Source organism: Schistocerca cancellata, chromosome 3 (assembly GCF_023864275.1).
Source record: "Schistocerca cancellata isolate TAMUIC-IGC-003103 chromosome 3, iqSchCanc2.1, whole genome shotgun sequence".
Classification (NCBI taxonomy): domain Eukaryota; kingdom Metazoa; phylum Arthropoda; class Insecta; order Orthoptera; family Acrididae; genus Schistocerca; species Schistocerca cancellata.
Genome location: NC_064628.1, coordinates 519,641,167 through 519,666,161, shown reverse-complemented (window position 1 = coordinate 519,666,161; position 24,995 = coordinate 519,641,167). Strand labels below are relative to the sequence as shown.

General features: G+C 42.2%; 2 protein-coding genes across 2 annotated transcripts in view; one reads left to right on the top strand and one right to left on the bottom strand.

Moving 5' to 3' along the window:
* LOC126175330 (pancreatic lipase-related protein 2-like) overlaps positions 1–16,918 on the bottom strand; it is a 379,377-nt gene extending 362,459 nt beyond the window's left edge. The window contains exon 1 of the mRNA XM_049922046.1: positions 16,819–16,918. Coding sequence (XP_049778003.1) covers positions 16,819–16,885 — 67 coding nt within the window. The 5' untranslated portion in view covers positions 16,886–16,918. The remainder of the gene's footprint in view (positions 1–16,818) is intronic.
* Positions 1–24,995, top strand: part of LOC126175331 (GTP-binding protein Di-Ras1) — a 1,524,693-nt gene that overhangs the window by 851,380 nt on the left and 648,318 nt on the right. The window lies entirely within an intron of this gene.

The window sequence follows — 24,995 nt, the reverse complement described above, 5'->3', positions numbered from 1 at the left end:
TTGGCGGAAAGCACTGGCGGCTGTCTTTTATGATGAGGGTATTGGAAAGTTGGTACAACGCTACGACAAATGTCTTAGTCAGAACGGCAACTACGTAGAGAAGTAGCTGGATGGTGTAGCTAACTGTTAAAAATAAAACATTTCTAATTTTCACTGTGGTTCCCATTTCGCGATCAATCGGAGCTTACTTTCTGAACAGCCCTCGTACAATTACATTTGTCTCGATTCCAGAATCGCCAATATTAAGAAAATAAAGAACTTGTTCCTATTTGTTTGGTGGATGTTCCGATCATTGGTTAAATATTGAACGCAAACGTAATCAGTACTGAATACTGAGATCAGCTTAATTGTCACTCTGTTACGTGGTTCATTAGAAAATCTAATCAGTCACGCTGCCACTAGATACACGCCAATCCGTAAAGAGAGGGAAGCAGCAACACCTTACCTCGAATCGCTGAGCGTAATACATAAAGAGAAGCAAAGAATTTGTCAAAATCAGTACAAAGATATAGATTGCTACCTGAAAACTAATATTGCAACACCAATACCAAAGCCATGCATTCCTTCTCTGCAACTGAGTGGCAACAGCCTTTTCCGGCTCAGCACTGCCTGATCGCACCAACTCACAAGAACATGCTGTTTACACGCACAACTCCTCAACTCCTGCTACTTCATAACAACATGCACTGCGTTACATGGCAAGCCCACAGAGGACTGCGCTCATCTCACAAGAGGCTGAATTCCTCAGTACAACTGCTTCCGTACAACTGCCAAATTGACTGGAAATATACCCCTTCCCTCTTCTAAATACAACGCGATTACGTGACAACACTGCGCCCTAGGCTTTCTTTGGCTGCAATAATCACTCCAAAGATCACAGTGGAAACTAAACACTTCCCTTGTTGCAGAGAGATATCGAAATCGAACAGCGAGCGATATGCGAAAACAGATAAACGAGATGAAGGGTGGATGAATCAACAAAACACTTTTTATGTTGAAGAATAAAAGAGTGCAAAAGCTAACAATGGTTTCATATGATCAATAATCATTCGGAGATTGCTACGAAGACAGAGACTATTACATTACCTGTACAAATGAGACTGCAGGAAATCTGATGGAGAAAACTTAGTAACTGTTCGTGCATACATGAGAAAGGCCATGCTTGAAGTATACAATAATTTCCACAGTCAGGTTCCGGCGGGAGTTCTACAAGATAATCCATCTATATTCTGAATATATTTAAATTAATGGATACAATTCTCTCATTTAGTGTCTCGTGGTCCTGAAGCTGATGACAGAAGACAGAAAGGAGAAGAAGAAAGCAAGGAAAAGTAGGATTTACGTCCCGCCATTATCAAGGTGATTTGAGACGGAGCACATACTCGGATTGTTTTCAAGGATGGGAAAGCAAATCGGTCGTACCCTTTCGAAGGAACCATGTTGCTTGGAGCGTTTAGGGAAATCAAGGAGAATCTAAATTTGGATGGCCAGACACAGAGTTGAACCGTCGTCCCCCCAAATGCGAGTCCTATGTGCTAATCACTGCGTTCGACAGGAAGCAGCAATATAAAGCTCTGCAATTAAAAATATATGTAATAAAACTGAACACCTGCCTACCAGTTTCGGTGATTCAGTATACCATCTTCAGGCGTTAACTGACGCTGAAAGGGTGATCTCCAGTCGTATACACGATCCCGTCCGTTTTGTACGTCTGCGCGATACGTGAGGTCTGGTCGCCTGTTATGATACGTCGTAGTTTGTTACATGGACACGGTGACGCGTCGATTAGTCCCCTGTTCGATATATCGGAAGAATACTACGTTTTGAATGGGGTTTCCAATTAGAAGCTATGAAATATTGGCCTGCCCTACCCTCGACGCATGAAGGTTGGGTCCCACTGCCATTGGATATTCAAGGGCCATTGAATATCATCTCGTAAATTACGATTGTGTGCCCTATTTATTCCTCCGAGTACATCGCCATCTATGGTGAAACGAGAAAATGCTTCAGACAAAACGTGATATCTTGCCGTGGAATCGTAATCTGCAATAAAAAAAAAAAACAGTGATTTCCATTGAATACTGCATAATTGGTCCCGCACCCCGCTCCCCCCACCACCATCCACGCACGGGGTGGGGTTTGAGATCGAATGTGGCATCATCGGATGTCCTTGCCGAGACCATCAAATTGGAATTATTTGATCCGATGTGCAGTTTCCGAGATATTTCAAGTCTTTAGTTAAAAGAACATCATATATGTAGTGAAGATTTGCATTATAAGAGTAAAGTTAAATCAATGAGAGGAATTTTTTAGCTCATGGCTGTAACTGTCGAAGGAAAGCTATATTCGATGGTGTGATGGTGGAATATTAGGTCCTGATGACTCAGAAAATGATGGAGGAAGCAAGATGTGTAGTAATTCTCCTGTTGGTCTGTGCGTCACCCGGAAGGTTCCTCCTAATGCTGTGGACTAACTACTAATGGGTTCTCAGTGAGGGCTGTTAGTGACGTGTATCACATCGGAGTCGAGCGCGAGGTCCACGCCCCGTGAGCTGTCACCACTTAGAAACCGTTTAGAGGACATCAGCCGCCTACAGTAGGTTATCCTAGCCATGGCGTTATTTTCTTTTCATATTTTTTGAATTGATACCATTGGTCACTGATATAGAAATTATATTTTGCTTCACGTTTTAATCCGTCCGTTTTTACTCAGTTTCTATAGTATTTTGGAAGGAGTGCAAACAATCACAGCTACCAAACTAAAACTGCTTGCTACGTAAATGTAAACTATAAGTAGAAACATCTACGTTGTACAGAAAGAGGAGAAACTTCCTAAAAATGTACGTCCGCAACACACCATTGTATGGAAGTGAAATGTGGGAATTCTAAGAAGAATGTACTACAATTTAAGTAGACAGGTAAAGTACGAAATGAAGAAAACTGAGAAGTAAGGAAAGATTTTTACCAGAAGAAGACACACTTCAGCGGGTCATCTGCTGCTGCATCCACGAACAATGAGTTTGGCGCCGGAGGGAGCAGCGCGTGGTGAACATAAAAGGGGCTTAAATTGACTACAACGTGCAACACTTGATGATAGAGGATGGTGGGTATGACAATTACGTAGAAAACATAAGATTAGCAGAAGATGGAAGACGGAATCGTATCAGCCGAAAGATTGACGACTGAAAGCAGCAAACTGTAGAGCCTGTTTTCACTCTGGTGGTGTTGACACATGGTGGTATGGTCCCCACGAAACACCACAAGCGCTGTGGGGCCGTCTTGATCCGCGGCCGTTAAATATTTACCCGCGTACGACTGACGGTGACAGCGGATCTGCGTCCCGGCGCACACGAGTCGCTGGCGTTCCAAATGTGCTCAAACCTAAACACCACTCACGGATTAGGCCTCAGGCCCGTTGCGATGTGCTCCATAGGTCTGAGTAAGACGCACACTTATTTTCATCACTGTATTTGATCACTAATAGCAACACTTAATCTGTTACTGAAAATGTGTATTTGTATACGCGTTTCGGGTGCGGCCTATCGTCAAATCATATAGAAAGACTTAATATGCGGTATTTTGTCACAAGAATACAAACTTAACACAAACGTTAACAACGTTAACATTCACTGTTAAGTTTGTGTTCTTGTGACAAAATACCAGGGCCGGCCGGGGTGGCCGAGCGGTTCTAGGCGCTACAGTCTGGAACCGAGCGACCGCTACGGTCGCAGGTTCGAATCCTGCCTCGGGCATGGATGTGTGTGATGTCCTTAGGTTAGTTAGGTTTAAGTAGTTCTAAGTTCTAGGGGACTGATGACCTCAGAAGTTAAGTCCCAAAGTGCTCAGAGCCATTTGAACTATTTGAACAAAATACCAGGTATTAAGTCTTTTTATATGTTCTTCTAATGATGAGTTATGCTCGAAACACGTAAACAAATAAACATCGTAACAACTGTTGTAGTAAGGACCACATAAAGCGATGAAAAAAAGGCCGCTGAAAGAAGATGTACGTATTATTCACATAAAGGTCGCAGGCCTGTTGTTGCAGCTTAAGCCAAGAGGATTGAGATCTTATGACCTGAGAGGTCATATAAACCAAAAGCGAAGAAAAGAAAGCCAGAGGTTTAAGATTTGATGTCCCGTTAATGACGTGATAGCGTGGTCTCAGAGTAGATAGGGAATTCGGCCATGCCGTTTCAAAAAAATCCTGCCGCAATTTACCTTAAGGGATTTAGAGAGTACGAGTCCAGTATCTTACTGCTGCACTGTGTCGCTCAGTAAACATCTTAGCATCATTGGAATGCTTCTCAAACCATTCTGAAACAAATCGCGAGACGACGAAGGACGTATCGGGGACCTCATTCCAATCGCATTTAGATGCCTACCCACCGTCTATGTTAACTGAGCATTTTCGGCTAGCGCGATGAATTGCCTCGTTTGCATTCTGATGTACCCGTTCTCTGCTGTCTTGGAATATTGAAAGACGGCCTTTCTGGAACGAGTGTCCTTCATGCATCGCGTAATTCCACCACGCTCGGTGTAGGTCACTTGTTTCATCACAGATCTTCCGTCACGCATCGGATCTTGCTGCTTAAGTGGTGTATTTTGCCAAAAGGAGTAAGAGCGAGCCTGTCTTACCACAGGCTAACAGCTCTCAACGCCTTTGGCAAATGAGAACGCTAGGCGGCAGAATTCATTTTTGTTCGACAAAGAATGGCAAAATGGCGCTATCCACAACCTGCGCCGAGGTAACTTGGCGCACCACGGGCCATAGATGACATAGACACTCTATGTTAATTCAGTACCTTAACGGCGAAGTTCTATGAGCAATCTACTGGTAACTTATACCATTTTACCTTCTACATCTCGGCTTCACGAATTCACCAATTCCCACCTTTTTCCTGGGATCACCAATTTCCGTCACCAATATCTGCCTCCTTGTTAGAATTCTTATGTACCTTCACGGGGTGGTGTGGTTCTTCCATTTGTGTTACACTTGATTGAGAGTTAAGTTGCACATGCGTTCCCTAATAGAATTTCCAATTTCTTGTAAAAATTTCAGCAAGAACGTAAATTGCCGCTCATGCAGTTACTCCGAGATTTATTTCTACTGAGACTACGTAAATGTAAATCACTGTCTTTACCACACTGCCTTATTGTTCACAGGCTATTGGGTAAAGCAGATACCAGACGATAAAGGCATTCAGCCGGCCGGGGTGGCCGAGCGGTTCTAGTCACTACAGTCTGGAACCGCGCGACCTCTACGTCGCAGGTTCGAATCCTGCCTCGGGCATGGGTGTGTGTGATGTCCTTAGGTTATTTAGGTTTAAGTAGTTCTAAGTTCTAGGGGACTCTTGACCTCAGTAGTTAAGTCCCATAGTGCTCAGAGCCATTTGAACCATTTTTTTTGATAATGCATTTATCCTTACATAAATAGGACACACTAAGAGCCATTTATCACATAGGAAGTCGTATAGAATGTGGTTGTTTCATGTATGTGTTCAGTATTCAGTTGTGTTACTTCCGAGTAGCGCACCCTATCAAGTCCCCCTCCCCCGACAATGTGGAAATCACGCAGCGAGAAATCGGGAGTGTATGGATGGAGGACGTGAGCAGGCCCACATCCTTTCAAGATTGTTTCGACTACGCTGCGGAAGTTTCGCTGGGGAACCCTTACACATCCTCCATACGTTCCACATTTTTTTCCCACGCAATTTCCGTATTTTTGGAGCCCTGAAAAAACACATTCGTGGATGTCGATTTGCTTCGGGCGAAGAGGTGCGCGCCTGGGTACAGTCAGGCTTCCGCAGGCAATCGCAAACGTTTTCCCATGGAGCCACTGACGGTCTTGTCTCACAGTGGCGTGACTGTCTTATCAGTTATGAAGATTACTTTTGAAATAATAAATAGTTTACTTAATGAATGAGATTTTCACTCTGCAGCGGAGTGTGCGCTGATATGAAACTTCCTGGCAGATTAAAACTGTGTGCTGGACCGAGACTCGAACTCAGGACTTTTCCATTTCGCGAGCAAGTAGAGCACTTCCCCGCGAAAGGCAAAGGTCCCGAGTTTGCGTCTGGGTCCGGCACACAGTTTTAATCTGCCAGGAAGTTTCAGTTTACTTACTTTTCTGCCAGTGTCTCGTTTTCATTTGATTGTCCCTTGTATCATATTGCAGTCATCGGGGGCCAGTAACCACACACTCGCAGTCATCTCGCAAACTGCTCGACTGCTCAACTATGCTTACTGGAACCTTTTCATTTCTACTCTCGCGTACTCTCGCCTGTGTCAATTTTCCATATTATGGTAGACTCTGTTTTTAATATAGACATAGTACACCGTTCAGTCACATTCATGTGACCACCGCCTACGTTCGACATCACGTGATTTAACCACACTCAGACGGCAGCTGGATGCACTAGCTGTGGAGGGTATGCAAAGCGCGTCGGGGACGCGGACAACAATGCCATCGTTGTCGTAATACGGAAACTTAACGACTTATATAGCGGGGAAAATGTTCAAATGGCTCTGAGCACTATGGGACTCAACTGCTGAGGTCATTAGTCCCCTGGAACTTAGAACTAGTTAAACCTAACTGACCTAAGGACATCACAAACATCCATGCCCGAGGCAGGATTCGAACCTGCGACCGTAGCGGTCTTGCGGTTCCAGACTGCAGCGCCTTTAACCGCACGGCCACTTCGGCCTGCCTACAGCGGGGAAAAGGGCATGATAATTGGCTTTCAGGCTTCGTACGAAAGCATTCTGTAAAGGCTAAGTTTGTAAACTATTTACGTGGTTAAAATATATTGTGAATGGCAAAATGGCGCTATCCACAACCTGCGCCGAGGTAACTGTGGCGCACCACGGGCCATAGATGACAGAGATGAACGACGGAAATGTGTACGGGCGTATAGAGGCGCAACTGTTGAGCAACTGACCGCCCAGATGAATCAAGGGACTACCAGTGATCTCCACTCAATGACTGCTCAGCGAACGTTGCTATTTAGGGGGCTCCGCGGCAGGCACCTTGTTTTTGCATCCACGCTGACTGCTGTTCACTGGCGAATAAGGCTGGAATTTGCACGCCAGTACCATAACTGGACGTCCACTGTGTGGCAACAGGTGGCCTTTCCAGATGAACCTCGTTTTATGCTCCATCGAACAAAAACCAAATACCCTGCAATGGTCGTCGGAAGGGTCTAGGCCGGAGAAGGCAGAGTTATGGTCTCAGGAATGTGTTCGTAACATTCCCTGAGTGGTCTCATAATTCTAGAAAGCACAATGGATGAACACAATAAGTATGCATCTATTACTGGGGACCATGTCCACACCCACGTGCAGTTCGTATTCTTCAACACGATAGCATCTACCAGCAGGAGAATGCAACGTGTTATACAGGTCCCAATGTACGTGCGTGGTTCGGAGAGTACCTGATAAGTTTAGCGTACTCCCCTGCCTAGTGAACTCTCCGGATTGAAATCCCATCGAGAATCTCTGGGACGACTTCGATCGGGCGGTTCGCACAGTGGATCCTCAACCGAGAAATCTAACGCAGCTGGCAGCGGCACTGGAGTCAGAATGGTTCCACATCTCTGTTAGTACCTTCCAGAACCTCACTGAGTCTCTTCTCGCACGTCTCCCACCAGTCCAGCTGAAAATGCTGGTTATTCAGGCTTTTGAAACGTGTTCACATTAATGTTACTGCACGATGTATATTCAAGAATCTCAAAACACGCAAATAAAGCACTAATAGGATACTTAGCTACCGAAGCTCGCATTTTTCCCTGACATTGCGATAAATGTTCTCAGAGTCCGTCAACAGTGGTGTGTCCCACGTACAAGTTGTAACAACGCAACATGCGATTGTGCAACGCAACGTCAGCTCCGTTGTAAAATACGCGCCTCTTTGTGTTAGCACCAGACGGAGCTGTTCTTCGATGTACCAGGTTACCAGGAATATACATCACCGTGTCTGACAAGCACAATGAAAACGGCTCTGGGGGAATCACTGGAAAATATTGCACGAGAATACATCTGCATCATAATTACCTAACGGCTAGAAGCAAAGCTGGGAAACGATTCTTCACTTTGCTATAGTTTCATTGTGTCCGCCAAACGTGTTCTGTCATGGGATGGCAATGTGCACGTATACAGATGGCCGTAGTATTGCGTACACAAGATATAAAAGGGCAGTGCGTTGGTAGAGCTGTCATTTTTACTCAGGTGATTCATGTGAAAAGGTTTCCGACGTGATTATGGCCGCACTATGGGAATTAACAGACTCTGAACGCAGAACGTTAGTTGGAACTAAATGCATGGGATATTCCATTTCGGGAATCGTAAGGGGATTCAGTATCCGAGATCCACAGTCAGGAGTGTGTCGAGAATACCAAATTTCAGGCAGTATCTCTCAGGACGGACAATGCAGTGGCCGACAGCCTTCACTTAACGACTGAGAGCAGCAGCGTTCGCGTAGAGTTGTCAGTACTAACAGACAACCAACACTGCGTGAAATAACCGCAGAAATCAATGTGGCCCGCACGACTAACGTATCCGTCACGACTGTGCGGCGAAACTTGGAGTTAATGGGCTATGGTAGCAGACAACCGACGCGAGTGCCTTTGCTAACAGCACTTATCGCCTGTAGCGCATCTCCTGAGCTCGTGACCATATCGGCTGGACCCTAGATGACAGGGGAACCGCGGCGTGTTCAGACGAGTCCCTATTTCAGTTGGTAAGAGCTGATGATATGATTCGACTTTGGCACAGACCACACGAAGCCACGGACCTAAGTTGTCAACAAGGCGCCATGTCGGCGGTTTGAAGAACATTCTGGACAATTCGAGTGAATGATGTGGCCATGCAGATGGCGTGGTCACCCAGATCGCCCGACTTAAATCCCGTCAAGCATTTATGGGACATAAGCGGGAGGTCACTCGTGCACAAAATGCTGCACCGACAATAATTCCGCAGTTACGGCTCATTATTTCTGCAGGGGACTTCCAACGATTTGTTGAGTCCATGCCATGTCGAGTTATTGCTTTATGCCAGCCAGAGGAGGTCCGAAACGATATTAGGAGGTAACCGATGACTTCGTTCACTTTACTGCGTGTGTCAAGCCCGATAAAAAACACGTTAAATAAATAGCAACGAAATGTGTCGATAGTGACTACGCTTCTGGACACTTGTTTACGAGCCAGGATGTGCCGTTAAAATCGTCAGTGCCTGTGCTAGCGATAATATTTCCGTAAACTCTGAAATGTCTGGATTCAATATGTAGTATTCGCTGATAGAAAAATAAGATATATATTATTCCACTGTGTGGGACAGCTAGTACGAAAGCCTGACGTGGAAAGTTTGATATTTTCGATTTACAATGTTTCTAAAGGTGAGAATTTTAACTGTACTAACGGCACTGCTTTGTTGAAAAAAAGATGCTTCTTAATAAGAAAAGAAAATTCCAATTATATCGTTTAACTGCTCATGAAAATACTTTTGAAGTGCGGATACGTGATGATAATTTATGGAATTTCTATTTACTCGTTCAAACTTCTTTTCAAGTTAGAGTTTCCGTCAGACTTGCTTCGTAACCAAAACGTTTTAGTTCGAATCACGTTTACGCACTAATTAAGAAAGGAGACTCCATACATCGTAATGGAGATGAAGCGAATACTCATACCACATAAAATTTGTCCCGTATAGGCTGAGTCATGTCTACATGACGTACTACTAAGTGGAAGATAGTTTTGATGGCATCCACTAGAATGAGAAGTCTGCGACTCGGGGCTTTTTCGTAAACTGGTGTCAATAGACACTATACACGAGAGAGTCACTGTAACGAACACTGCTGAAATGTGTTGCAACAGTCATGTTGCCATAGTAAGGAGATTATACGTAGACTAGCAATAAGTTCCTCAAAGGTTCAGTATTGCCATAACGAAAGCATAATTAAAGCTGTTATTCAGTCTATTGGAAAGTATAGTACATTTCAGTGAAATGTTAGCGACTTCAATTTACCATAGTCTTACTACTAGTCCAAATCCCCTTCCGCACGAATTTGCTCTAATCGCTCTCCAAGAACGATAAGAATAATGAGGTAATCAAATGCCCAATCAGAACATTCTCCAGTTAATGAAAGAAAGTGTGGTAAATTTCTTTACCCCGACTGTTTGTAACTGTTTAGCGTACTAAATGTTCTACAACTTCTGTCATTATTGCTCGTTTAATTCAGTAATCCACAGAATACTACCCTAGTCTTATGACTTACAGCAATTAATCCTCACATCGTCTCCCCAAAATAACATGCAACTACCAAACGACTAACATTTAGTCCTTCTGACGAAATTCTGAACATCACACCAGGTTAATATTAATCCATTTTGTGGTGGCTATGACGAAAGACACGATTTAACCACAAATTTCTCATGATAAAACTTTCTTGGGGTTCCAGCCGCGTCCAATGGTTTAAAATCCACATTACACTATGCATTCGTATACAGATTTGTCTCCAGTCGGCACATCTTCCGAAACACTCATCTGCAATTACGACTGATTCTTCGCTATTTCTTGTAAATGGTGTATAATTTTTCTAAGGTATTTGATTTCCTCTTCGCGTGCATATGAACTCTGTAGTGTATTAGTTCCACTTAGTTACTAAAGAAAGTAAATAACGGAAAACGTAAATAGAGATGAGAATGTAGATTAGTTACAAGAAACAGATGTGTTCATCAATAGCCGGCCACGGCGGTCTAGCGGTTCTAGGCGCTCAGTCCGGAACCGCACGACTGCTACGGTCGCAGGTTCGAATCCTGCCTCGGGCATGGATGTTTGTGATGTCCTTAGGTTAGTTAGGTTTAAGTAGTTGTAAGTTATAGAGGACTGATGACCACAGATGTTAAGTCCCATAGTGCTCAGAGCCATTTGAACCATTTTGTTCATCAATAGCAGAAATATACCTACTATAGAAACTTAAGTAGACACTTACTTCGTCGAACTCGAGAATGTGTTTCACGGTGAATCTTCTGATTTGCTATGGGATTAGCGAACTGTCACAGTTCTAATCGTGTCCTGAAGACTGCAAAGTGTACCGGCTGTTTGCGCTGAACTTCTCTGTGTCATGCAGTACATTTCGAAACCAGTATCAACGAGCAGTTTGCCCGCTGTATCTTCCTTCATCAGCTTGAGTTACGGCGATAAAGTTGGGTCGCTCTTGTTTGAGAAGTCGGGGAGTTACGCGTCGGCACTGCAGACAGCATTCGCAATCCGTATTTTGCAACAGCATTGGAGACGTAGTTCTCTAAAAGCTGTATTGTATACCGACTTATTTAGTCAACTGTGTTCGCTCGCGGTGCGTCCTAAGGTGACGACTGTAAACACTGGCGATGATTTCTTCGGGAGATGTGTAAACACATTTTACCAACTGGTTTGATTTTTTCGAACTGAAACAAGCTGAGCGCCGGCATCACCTGTCGTTCAGTTTTCTATTTTTCTCTGATATTCATCTATAACTACAAAATCGCAGTACAACATATGCAGTGCTCACATGTACACACACACACACACACACACACACACACACACACACACACACACACACACACACACACTGTTGTCCGCCCTGATATACGAGAAAAAAATGACAATCGGTTATCAACATGAGCTGTGATATGCCTTAGTGTCGTCGCACTGTAAGGGTCTCCTGCCTTTGAACGACATTGCCTCACAAACAAGTTGTCTGCACTGAAGACTGTTGGACAAATTCAGAGTGATATTGTCACTGTATAGTAGTTTGTGGTTTCGCAGGTAGAAATAGTCAACCTTGAAGTTATGTAGAAGCTGATATTTGTATTCTGGTAATGGTGAAAAGTACACTACATTGGGCTAAGGCGTTTCTTTGGCCACTGAGTTCTACATGGCTAACTGGTATAGCGAAACACAAACATTCCCCCTTTGTGTCCAGGCTCGAAAGAAGATGTTTAGTTTGCCACGTATGTTCGCTGAAAGGAAAACGAAGTGTGTGGAACATTGGGTACAGAGTAAGGATTCGTCCCGGACGCATCGATTTCCAACTCACTCTCAATTTTTAAATAAGTGCTGTCTGTGTATGTACGCTCCACTCAGTATTAAGGATAAGGCTGATTACTCATGTTTAACTGTACTTATTTGCTTCGTTTGGGTTCACGGTTTAACGTAAGAGCGACACGCATCGATTCTAAGATATAAATTGTATTATACCAAAATATAGTCATTTATGTATCACCTCTTTCGCAATAAGCTGTAAATGAGGTTCACCCTCAGCCTGCAAAAGAAAAACAACTGAAAACTTATCATTTAACGTTTCATTGATGACGAGATCTTTACAGAAAGAAAACCTGCCGGATTGGGCAAACATTGGGGAGGAAACAACACAAGTATGTTCACAAAATCAGGCCTGAAACTATTCATAGAAGTGGCTCTGAGCACTATGGGACGCAACATCTTAGGTCATAAGTCCCCTAGAACTTAGAACTACTTAAACCTAACCAACCTAAGGACATCACACACACCCATGCCCGTGGCAGGATTCGAACCTGCGACCGTAGCAGTCCCGCCGGTTCCGGACTGCAGTGCCAGAACCGCTAGACCACCGCGGCCGGCCTATTCAGAGAAGTCACGGACTACCTAAATCTAATAGTTGCACTTATTTCAAACATTGCTATCTAGTCTTTGAGAGACATCGATTATCGATTGAGCCATTTAAGTATACTGAGTATTTACTTGCCCTCTTACAGATTTCCCCGTCAAGTACACACGCTAGTGGGGTGAGCTCACCCGAAGAACTCGGTTCGAACTCTGGGGTCTCATGTCACTGTTAGAAGTAAGACGTCGAAGTCACCAGGTGTGGCTTGCACGTCGGTAAATGTTTACACTCCATTCGTTCTTCATACTTTTCAAATCAGCGCCCGGCCACCCTGATTTAGGTTTTCCGTTATTATCCTAAAACGTTCCTGGCAAATGCCGGGTTGATTCCTTTGAAAAGTACACGGCCTATTTTCTTCGCAATCCTTTTATAATCCGAGCTTTTACTCTGTCTCTAATTGCCTCGCTTTCGACGGGACGTTAAACTCTGATCTTCGTTTTTCTTTTTCTCCGCCTTAATCGTCAACAGAAACACGACATAGCACGGCACAATTGTGACAGTCGTATGCGTTAAATACATTTGATGAAACACTTGCACGATGTAAAGGAAAGGAGGAAATGCATACAAAGGAAGGCGGATGAACAAGACTTCAAAGACTTCCAGTCAAGAAAAGCTTGTGTTTTCCAGGACCCTGATAGTTGACTTTCGACTTGTTACTCTTGTATTTTCCCTTCAAGACTCAAGAAAGACGGCTTCAGTTCAGCCCTTCTAAAGATAGTGCAGTTCCTAATAAACAAGAGTTGTAGAAGCGTGGCAGTCATTTTCATCTTTGTTTAGCAAAAGGACTTCGTGTATTTCTCTAACCTCTTTGACTTCCTTCCTAATTACAGCAGTAAATGTTCAGTATCCAGACGTCAATGTTCCAAAGCACTGCTCAAAAGCGCCAAGGAGAACCGACTTTGAAGATTTGCGAACGCTGTTAAGACTTCAAAAAAATCTAAGCTTTAAGCAGTCTTCTATATCTGCGTACATTCTGTCAGTTCACGAAATCCCGAGGTCACTGGTTCAGTTCTCGGTAGACGCAGCCTTCTGTTTCACCTGCGTTTGTAATCTACATTCATTATCAAACTGAAATTAAATTCAATGGAAATTACATAATTAATTTAATTACTAATCGCATGAAAATACGAGTACGCTCAATAAATTAAATTTTGGTGCAAAGGTGCGAAACTTCAAATAGAGAATAAAATGCTTTGTTATTACTAGGGATTGCGAATAAATATAAAAATAATATTAAACATGGTCTCATTGTATACATAATTTCTTTTGTTTAACAACAACACATTCAGCATTTTTATCGTAAATTTAAACTTTTATGCATACCCACATTTTCGTATGATTGGTAATTAAGAATAAATTGTTATTGTCAATAAAATTATAATTTAGTATTTTTAATTAAAATTTCACTTTGATAAGAAATACAGGATAAAAATAAAAGCAAAGAATAAATTGCTTCTTGCGGCAATATCATAATTGCAAGTTGGGAACACTAAGCAAGCAAGCTTCTTAAGAAAAGTGTTTTATTGTGCTGAAATATAATAGTACGACGTGGTACTGTTGTACAAATTTTGAGACAAGACGTAGTCATTATCAAGACGTCCTTCAGTTTATTCACATTACAGAGATACAGAATTTAAGAAGAAATGTTTGGTCAACTAAAATTTTCTGGTGACACTAATAATTATGCTAGGACGATTCTTAGAGAAGTTTCGAAATGTTTTTGTACTTAACAGCGCCCAGATGTCTTCCAAGTCAATATTGTCAACCGTTCTTGGAAGGATGTTGACTATCGATGGGACGTTAAGCACTAATTTTCTGCTCTTTAAAGATGTTGATGCTAGGCACTGATCTTCAATGGTATAACCACGAAACAAATCGAAGAGGGTAGAGTAATCCGTCATATCTCCTTGTGCGCAAGTTCTAGCTCATTTTCGTATCAGTCCCTTCCAGGAACGGTTGCTTTGAAAAAGGGGACTAGTTTCCTGCATATTACGGTCTAATCTTTCCATCGCTGACGGAACCGTGGGAACGCAGTCGTATGATAAACTGATAGAAAGGCTGAAATGGTCTCGCACAGCAATTTAGGCGGTAGATAGGATCGAATTTTTTAGCCTAATTTTTTATTGCCTTAAAGTGTTTCTCAGAGAGTCTCTTTCTAAGATTCATTCGAACAAAGTGTGCCATAAATGTTTCAGTATGTTAAAACCACGATTCATGACGTCTTGCGCATCCGAGCGCTCGAATGCAACCAATGTAACTTTTTAATAGTTTCCGATGGAATAAGAGCCCTGTTTGTTTCGGCCAGCTTCACAGAGGGCATTATCATCAAGTAAAATACTATTGTCAACGAGATTTCTCTTGGTAACAAGATTTGTTTCTGGTAAACAATCTGCAAGCACGTGCTTGACAGGTCATTTCGCTTCTTTTTAATACGAAGCAAAACGTGAGGGGTCGAAAGTGACGAACAAACGTATTCATACGGATAGAAAAGGTTCAAAAAGCAATCCCAGTCGTGCAAAAAACGCTTCCATTGGTAAGAGGAAGAGTGTTAATCGATATAATTTCGTCGAAATGAGAGTGTTTCTATATCAGCGAAAAAAGGCCAACTGTTGGTGCCGATTTAAGTTTTGAGCAGTTTCACTGTTAAAAAACACAAGCTGCTACGCTTTTTTTTTTCAAAACATTTTTCTAGTTGGCGGGAGCTATAACTCAAGAAATTTACTTGCAATTACATTATACCTTTCGGAAACATGTGAGTTGGCGTTTTTTGTATTGTAGTACGTAGGATTTTTGCGATTTATTTTAATTTCGATTTTTGGTGCACCTTTTTACACCGATTTTTTGTCGAGAAACTTGACTTTTATATCAGAGTGCCACCATTTTGTTAAAAACCATTTTTTTTTTGCATATCCCTAAGTGCTACTTTAGTACGGGCGAGCAAATTTTTACAAATGTCGATGTATATTGTATCGATATTTATAGTAGATATAGGCGTTATCGAGATAGAAACATGATTTTTTTAGATATTATTTGTTCATACCTACACGAGAGAAGTCTGGGGAGTGAAACACTCCTGGTACGTTTTCTGTGCGTGAAATATTGTACTTATCATAAACATTTCAGACAACAACAGCCAATTTTCCATTATCCAGCACTGTGGTTTTTATGGCGAGTCCACGTTACTTTTACAATGATCTATATTTTCTTGTTAAAAGCACTCGGGGGATAAGGCGATCGCACATTCTGCCTTATAGTTGGGGGAAGGGAGTGGTGATTTCCACCATTTTCACACAGCACTGTCACCGAACGTGTTCGTTTTGCTCCTCGTACCTGTCATTTGCAGTGGCTGTAATGATGTACGGAAGTAACAAACTTCCATGAATGTGCAGTATAAATACGATCATGTTCAAATCTGGAGCTCTTTTGTAGTACTAAATGTAAAATTAAATTAAGCCCGTTGTAAGACATTTACTGTTGGACTGCAAGGACTGGTAGTAGCTGGAATGGGCAAGAAATCCCCCGATGAGAACTAGAGTGCCTGTGAGTTAAGCAAAGACAGGCAATAAAAGAATTGGTTTCGATAATCAGTGTTTAATGGCGATTAATCGTAACATCGATAACGTAGATACTGGCGATAAATATCGATGTCGTTAGGAAAAAATGTTGATATTTCTATACGTTGTTACTTTCTGGTTATCCCTATACCTTAAACAACACCATCAGTTTCAATGCAGTATTTGAAATGTTATTCTACTTTGAAAATTATGGTGTCCAGAGCTCCCACGAAGGGCTTTCGTTGATGTTGTGCAGTGCCTTCTGGGTGCAAGTTTTTTACTTAAAAATACAGAATACTATGTTAAGGGTGTACAATGAAGATCTGAAGTTAAATTTGCAATTTCTTTGTTATTTTGTTTTAAAAAACAAGAATATTGGTTCCCAAAACGAGTCACCCTGGTATACCCCCTTAAACTATCTTCAGTTTTATTTTCCTGATGGAAATCGAGTCACACGCCAGTGTCTACTGCCCACTGTTTGTCGCTCCCTGGCCGCCTCCGGCTCTCCCGCGCCTCTGATAATTACCACCCGGTCGTTAGCGCCCCAGTGGTCGAAGGCCTTGTGCCGCAGCAGGGGACTCACCGGCCAGCTGGGCTGCGAGTGCTGCGAAGGCGGCGGCGGCGGCCAGGGCGCGGAGCAGCGGCGACATGCTCCTCCACAGCTGTGCGTCGTGCTCCCACGGGCTGCCGGCGCGCGCCATCTGCAGACTGCAGACTGGCAGCCAGCGGCCGAGGGCACCGGCACCGCCGCCGCGGCGCTCCCACCACGCTGCCAGCCACACCAGCCGCAACAGCCGTCGCCGCGCGTGACGTCGCCCGCCGGCTCTGACGCAGCCAGCCTGCCACCTGCCTGGCATGAATGAATCGCACCCGACCTGCCCGACCAACTTCTGTCCCAGCCGAACCCAGCTGTTACCTCTTTACCGCCCAGAGAGACGAACTTCAGCGCTACCTTGAAAGGTCTCTGTTGGATTCCTTTCATGTTTAATTTCTTAAATCTGTTGCCATTTATGGAATAAATTCCTCTTCTAAATGTACTGTGGCGTTTATGACTATCTGGGAGGAGACTGAGCAGTGGAACGTGTTACTTTTACACATAAACAAGAACGATCTGTCACACTACTACACTTTAAAGCACAGTTTATATGTAATTCTTATATGTAATTCATCTCACACAGTCTCATACGGAACCTACATCCGCTTTCTTTTATATACTGTATATGATAAGATACTGTCATCCCCCTTCCCTTTTGTGTGAGAGGATGAATGAGCATATGTATTTCTAGTTGCATGCTTGAGGGTAGCAGACAAGGCTGTCTGCTAGAGAACAGTAGGACCAACGTCGGAACAGGTAGCTACGCTTCCTAAAAGCAAAGAGGTTTCTATCCTTAGTATGGTCCTGTCCGTCCGTTGTCATGTTGGTATAGGAAGCTGCCCCTCTGGCCACTTCCGTTGGTCTTTGTGAGCCTCCGTCAGGAAGCACGCTCGACAGTAGGCAGTTCCTGTGTGGCCGTGGCGAGCGTCTGAAGTGGTAAGATCTCCGGCTAAGCGCGTGTCTGTTAAGTCCGTAGGACAATGGATTTCTTAAGTTCAGCCTAACTGAAAATTTATTCACCTTTATTTCAGGTTTAGCTCTAAAATATCTAATGCTATCTTAAAGTGCAGCGGAGTGTAATTCTCGTGTTAAATTCAGATTATTTTGCGGTAGTTGCTTTGTTACTACTTTGTGAGTAAAGTGGAACCACGTGTTGATCAGTAACTCTAACTAAGTTCATCAATCTTAAATCCGAATGTGCGTGAGATTATAACGTCTCGTCTTGAGAATATTTTTTTTAATATAGCAACTTTTCTTTATGCTTTTCTTTATGTTCAACCCACGTGGGGTGTACTTTGCGAGACCAGTACCACGTGCTTATATAACTGTTTGACCCATCAGGTTAATAGTAAGACGTTAGTAACTAGTTCAAGGTTTTTCTTTTGTCAATTGCTTTTCGATCTAATGTATTTTAATTATCAAAATTATTGTGGAGTTGTACGCTTTGTGTAAACCAAGTTGACCACGTGGAGCATGTGGTGTAATCATCAAAGTAGCCCTCAGCTATTCTTTTTGCGATGACTTCACAAAGAGTTAATATGAATTTAGTATACCAGTGTGTGGTAATTACATGACGGACAGGATTGTGGTATGAACGTAATTTCTTTGGGTAAAAACTGAATCTGTTGGTTGTGGTTAATTTCTTCTTGCTTATGTTTCAATGTTCTTCGTGTGTTATTTTATGAATGGAGTGTTGTATGCAGTTTTCCAAATCTTGGCTCCATATTTTATGTGTTCCGTAAGATTACAATCTCACATTCTTTTCAATCGTAAATAAGGCACCAGCTCAGTTATAACTCACGTATAATATGCTGAAATTTCAATGACCAATCTTAAAATAAATTTCCAAATATAAACTGATTTCTTTTTTTTTATTTAAATTCTCCTTTTTATATATATATTTTACCGGTTTTGTATGACTATTAAAAGATTATCATTAATGTTAGTCTGCTAAATATCTGATGAAACAGTTGCCCAGTAATCCACGGTTAACGTCCCCAGACAGATCACGGCTTTTAACCCACTTTCATTGTCAATTAGCACCGATATCAGCATACCAAATTAAAGTAACAATATTACACATGGCGACCCTGTTCTGTGATTCCGCTAGACTCTGGAATCTCTGAAATGTTAGATTGCGAGCGTGTTATAATCTTAATTTTTTTTCCTTACAGCGCTCAAACAACTTCTGCGTTGTTTCCGAGCAGACTTTCAAAAGATTCACGGCGTTGTTGATCGGCGTTGCGTTGTTTGTCTTGTTGTGTTTTTTTTATAATTGTGTGTTTTATATGTCTGTGTGTTTTTTTATTCTCGCTTGTAAATTCCACTGTTTCGATCTAAGACAAAAATTTGTTTTGCGTGTGAAAAAGTGCGTACTAGGTTGGGTATCTTTCGTGTGACTGTCGTAATTTTTGTGGGACACATTTATTTTGATTAGTGTGTCGCATACCGGTTATAAATTGCACTAATGCAGACACGTAACCAAACTAAAAGTAAGCGGTCCGACAACCTAACCAACATGGACCAAGGGGATAATTTAATTTCGAATGTTAACGCGTCGGGCGGTTCCGAAAATGCAATGGGGAATACTTCAGACGAAATGCAAGACAGGACGAACGGGCTCACATCAGAGCCACAAATTAATTTGCCTCCAACTAACCAAATTGATTTGGCAGAACTCATGAAAGCCTTATTGCAACAAAATAAAGAATCATCCGAAAAATCGATCCGCGAGCTAGGCAAACAAATAGACGAAAAACTAATCCAGCAGACAAATAAAGTCGACAAGTCGATGCAGAGAGTGTCCGATGATATCTCACAAAGAATAAACAATCTGGCAAGTGAGATAAAAAGTGATATTATGAAAGAATTAGGCCGTACATTTGAACAAATCGATGATCGTCTGCAAGCTTTAGAACAGAGCAAGCGGAGGGGCGATACCGAATCTAAAGAAAGCGAAGAACGGCTACTTAGGAATTTCCAAGAGCTGAGGGAAGAATGCCAAAGGGAACACCAGCACGTAGTCTCGAGAGTCCAAGAGGCGGAAACGCATTGTCCCACGTCCGTTAGCAACACAATAGCGGACAACAGTTTAGCGATCCACGCGTTGGAACAGCAAATAGAACAATTGAAGCAGACTGGGGCGGAGGACAAGAGACAAATTGATGATAAGATTGCGGCATTAGCGGACACTGTAGGCACGATGAAGCTGACGGAAAGCGAGAACAATACTACACCGGTAGCGGCCGCAGAGACCGAAGAAGTGCGTTCGCTTCTTAGATTTCAGAAGGGACAGTTTGAAGTGAACAGACAACACAAAGCTGTAACAGGCGAATTACAAGAACGCGTGGCGCATCTGGAAAACCGCATGGCGTGTGATTCCGAACTCGCCAATAGCACTAAAAATAGCCGTACGAACAGTGTAGAGAGGGACTCCGGCCACGAGGGAGATTTTTACGACAGGGAAGAATGTAATTTAAGGTGCAGACATGAGAGAAACAGAAACATTCAAGGGCCTCGCCAGGAGGAAATGCGGGGATTTGATTTCAAACATTTCCTTACGGTAAGAAAGTTTGAGATATTCCGAAATTCGCAAAAAGGAATACATCCACGTGCATGGCTCGAGCAATTTGAGTTTTGTCTTCCCCCCGACTGGGCAAGTTCACATAAGATAGAATATATGTGTGGCTATTTGGAAGGCGAACCGGCGATTCGCATGAGGTCGGCAGCGCGTCACTGCAACTCCACTCGGGAGTTTCGACAAGCCTTTCTGTCCGCCTATTGGTCGGAAGCGGCACAAGATAGGGTCAAACATGGCATAATTATGCTGCCAAATTTGAACCAGTCTGGTTTCGGCAGCCCTGCACGCCTATTCGACCACATGCTGCAGGCAAATCAATTCCTATACGACCCATACGGGCCTGCGGAACTAATTAGGATATGCATCACCAAATTGCCGATGCACTTGCGGCACGTCATTCTTGCGGGACGATGCAAAGAGGACGTGGAAACGTTTAAGACGCTTCTCCAAGAGTTGGAATACAATACAGGAGAATGCCCGCCTAATCAGGCACAAAGTTATTACGGGGCACAGCAGCGCGACCGCAGTCGTGGCCGTATTACTAATCAACGGCGTGACTGGTCGTCGCGACGCGAACGGAACAATAATCGGGACCGGCCGTATAGAAACTGGGGTGACAGTCGCGAACACAGGTGGAACAACAGAAATGATCGAGGACATAGACAGAATCGTGAACGGAACAGTTACGGCAACCAGAATCGATACTACGGTGAACACGGTGGGAATAGGACTATAGGCGGAGCACCTCATGATGTTGGAATTCGGCCAGCTAACCCTAGACATAATCCAGCAAATGGAAATGAACAAAACCGGCAATGACAAACGATCAGCGCAGAAGGCGCCCAATCGGAACAAATGAGCGACATGGCAAATGACTAGAAAGGACAGTGAGAAGTAGAGAGGACGGTGAGGAGAAAGAATTGATTAGTTTAAATTTGTGACGAATGCATTTTGAATAATATGTTGGTAAAAATTAATGATAAAGATGTTTCTGTGTGATGTATTGAAGTGATGTTTTAATTTTTTCTCTCCTTGTGCAATTAGGATTTAGTTTGATTCAAACGTGAAGATAAAAGGTTTCTTTGTGAACGAGTAAAATGCTGTTTATGTTTTTTGTGTAAATTGAAAAGAGTCGCTCCTGAGAGAAGCAAGATCTGTGCTGAATTAGTGCAAAAAATTCAGGGGAATATCCGATCTGTGGGTATTATGGGTCTGGCAAACCCAGGTCCCCAGCTGTTAGTAGCCTTGTTTCCGATTTTCTGCTTTCAGTGCTACTATCTATCTATTACTATTCTATATCTGTCAGCATAAATGAGGATCTCTTACTATAGTATGCGTGCTGTATGAATATTTTAAGATAGGAGAACTCTGAGAAAGGAATGAGTAAGTTAGGAATCTTGAAAACAGGATGCGATAATACGATTGTTGAACCATTGGCTTCCAATATGCGATGATATGTTAATATTGATGATATATGTCCTTTTTGTTCTTTATAGCTGAGTACGTAAAGTGCTGTCTGTGGATTTCGTAAGTATATTGATTCCCTTCAAGGTGAAAGAAGAATTGTGGTTTGTGTAATTTACGTGGCTCTGAAATATTATTGTGGTAGTCAAATACGAGCAGCTTTTCAGCAAATGGAGAATGGAACGGAAATATGGATCCTTTTTGTAGTCTTGATTGATGTTGAGCCAAAGCCTAAAAAATTATTCTGCGTTAATACTTGTCCTAGAAAAGCGACGTTTATGTGTTTTGCTGATGCTGTGAGCATTACAGCTTACTGTTTTCGCTGGTGCGGGATGCACTGCAGCCTATATGATTTGTACTGAGGAAATTTCCCTCTTGAAGGTAGAGGATGATTAAATAATTTTGATTATGGGAACGAAGGAAAGCTTGGTTTAAAGTAATAAGGATAAAGCAAAACATTTGTCATTTAAACTACAGGAGGATTCAGATCTTTTGTGTCTGTTGTAAGTTCAATATGTTAAGATGATACTGTTTTACAGAATAGAGGTGACCATAATTTTGCCATTCATGAGAAATGAATCCAGAATAACCACCACAGGCGAAATAACTGATTCGGAAGCGAAAGGTAACGTAAAGAAGGAACGAAATCGCAGCAAAATGGGTAAGAAAATGTAATATAACCTGTAAAATGCAAATATTTTTAACCTTCTCAGAGTCACCTGCGTGATTAATTGTTGTGATAACGTAATTTTAGGTGAAATTTTCTTACTGTTTTATGTGTGAATATATGAGTATGATAAATGTATAATTGCGAGTCTCTTTTCAGGTGTGCGAACTGGTATAAATGTTTTGGCGCGTAAATAACCATTGTTCTTTTTAATGTGTATGTTTAAGGAAAGTTCTCCATATTTATCATGTGACAAGACGTATGGCGCGAGCGTCAAGAAGAGGACGAAATAGAACAATGTTGTAGTGGTATATACACGGTGTTGAAATAGCATTGAAGTAGCTTATGGGCTTAACTAGTAGTGGATAGAAGTAGAATATTGAGTAATGCATGTTTATGGGTAGTTAGTTTGTAGAATAGACAACAGGTGTGCATGTATGTGTGTGTAAATAACATGTGAACCCTATGCTGTCCTGACCTATACTTGCACAAGCCATAATCCTATTCATTTTAGTGAATTAATGAATAGCATTTAATTTATTAAAACGTAAGTGAACCACATTAGTGATGTGGATTTAAATATTATATTGTCAGTTCATTTAAATTTTTATTTTTATACTGTCAAGTCATTTCACTTTTATTTTTTTACATTGTCAAGTCATTTAAATTTTATTTTATATTGTCGATTCATCTAATTTTTTTATTTAAAAAAAATATTAAGTCTCACTTTGTTCTTAAAAATTGTGAAAGACAATACTAAGTGGTATTATGTATGACATTGTGTAATCACATAAGGATGATGAAAAAATTTCTGTGAATGCAGTTGAGAACGGGAAAGCGAACCGGCAAAACTCTTAAGAGACAGCGGGAGCAGCCGGACTAGTTGTAAACTGGCGGGTTTCCCAGCGGGACACGCTGTCATCCGGGCCACTTTGGGAGCGCGGCCGACAACAAAAGGAGAGTAAGCGGCAAACACTTTCCCTTGTACCTGGAGCTAATGGGCGGCCGCCCCGGGCGACCCTTCCTCGAGGCGATGACATGAGATGGGCGAGCGGTCCAGCGCGCGGAAATCCATCTGCTGGCAACGCACCACACGCACGCGACCGTGACGAGACGGCCGCGGTGAAACAACACAAGGGGCGTGGAGCCTTTTGACAGGTACTGCCCAGAGGAACTTGCAGACGTCAACGACGCCTATCGACACTTCCTGATGGATGCCTACTGTCAAGCGACAGTAAATCTTGGTTCGATGTTCTCTGGTCGCTAAGGGTGGCACAAAAGAAGAGCCATTAAGTGTCATCCTTGCCCGAGAATATCAACCTGGCGTGTCAAACGAGGATACCGCACGAATTTGACAATACAAACATGGAACCAAATCGAGATGTACGTGACACGAGAGAAACTTCATGAGAGGGCAGAGACGGCGGGATCGCACGCAACAGATGGACAAAAATCCCTACTGACAGCTGCGGCGACGAACCCCCCCCCCCCCCCCTTTTCCCTTATATTGTGCCTCGGAACAGTGGAACTACTGAGTGTGTCAGTGAACAGTGATTATACGGTTCTTAGTCCAGTGCATATACGTGTGTTTCTGTCAGAGAAACTCTGACTCGTGTGTTTTGCAGGAGTTCGATTTATTGGTGTTTATTAGACTGACTCTTGTATTTTGCAGGTGTTCTATTTATCTTTTTTAGTCTTTGACTCTTGTTTTTTGCAGGTGTTTTATTTATAGGTGTCTTTTTTGTTTTAGATGTTGACTATTGTACTGTTTTATTTATCAATGTTTGTTTTTGTGTGATGTATTAGATTTGTGATATTTTGTTTCGTAAATTCATTACTGTGGCATTGCTTCGTTTATCAGTCAGATAGCTTTTTATTCTCATTGAACTGTGATCGATTAGCCTTTGCATGGGGCATATTTACTGTGAGGAACCCCTTAAGGGTAACAATAACATAATTATTGTAGTTTCAGTATAATGACACAGTGCTCATTGTTTGCTAGCTAATTGAAATACAGTAGAGTGATTAAATGAGTGCCACATAGTTATTTTAATTCTACAAATTATTAGTTTTATACGATATAGAATTTTTTTGCGATAACCACTTTGTAAAACATGTTTTTTCTCTTATCATTTTGTTGCTTTTGCAGATTGTGCATTGTTATGTTCTGCTTTTTAATACCGATGTTATTTGATGTTCTTTTTTTAATTGCTGTGGCACCTTTGCTATTTTCATAAATTTTGCTTGTTAATAAACAGTCATAAATTTTCCTGTGATCAGTTGGCTCTTGCAATGAGCAAATACTGGTGAACTCCATAAGGGTAACAACCAGAAATTGTTTTCATATTAATGACACAGGAACCATTGTTTTTACTTGCTGACCGAATTAGGTCTACACTACCTTTTAAATAGGTGTCACAGATTGTGTTCTTTTTTTTCTGTTTGAAATTGGTA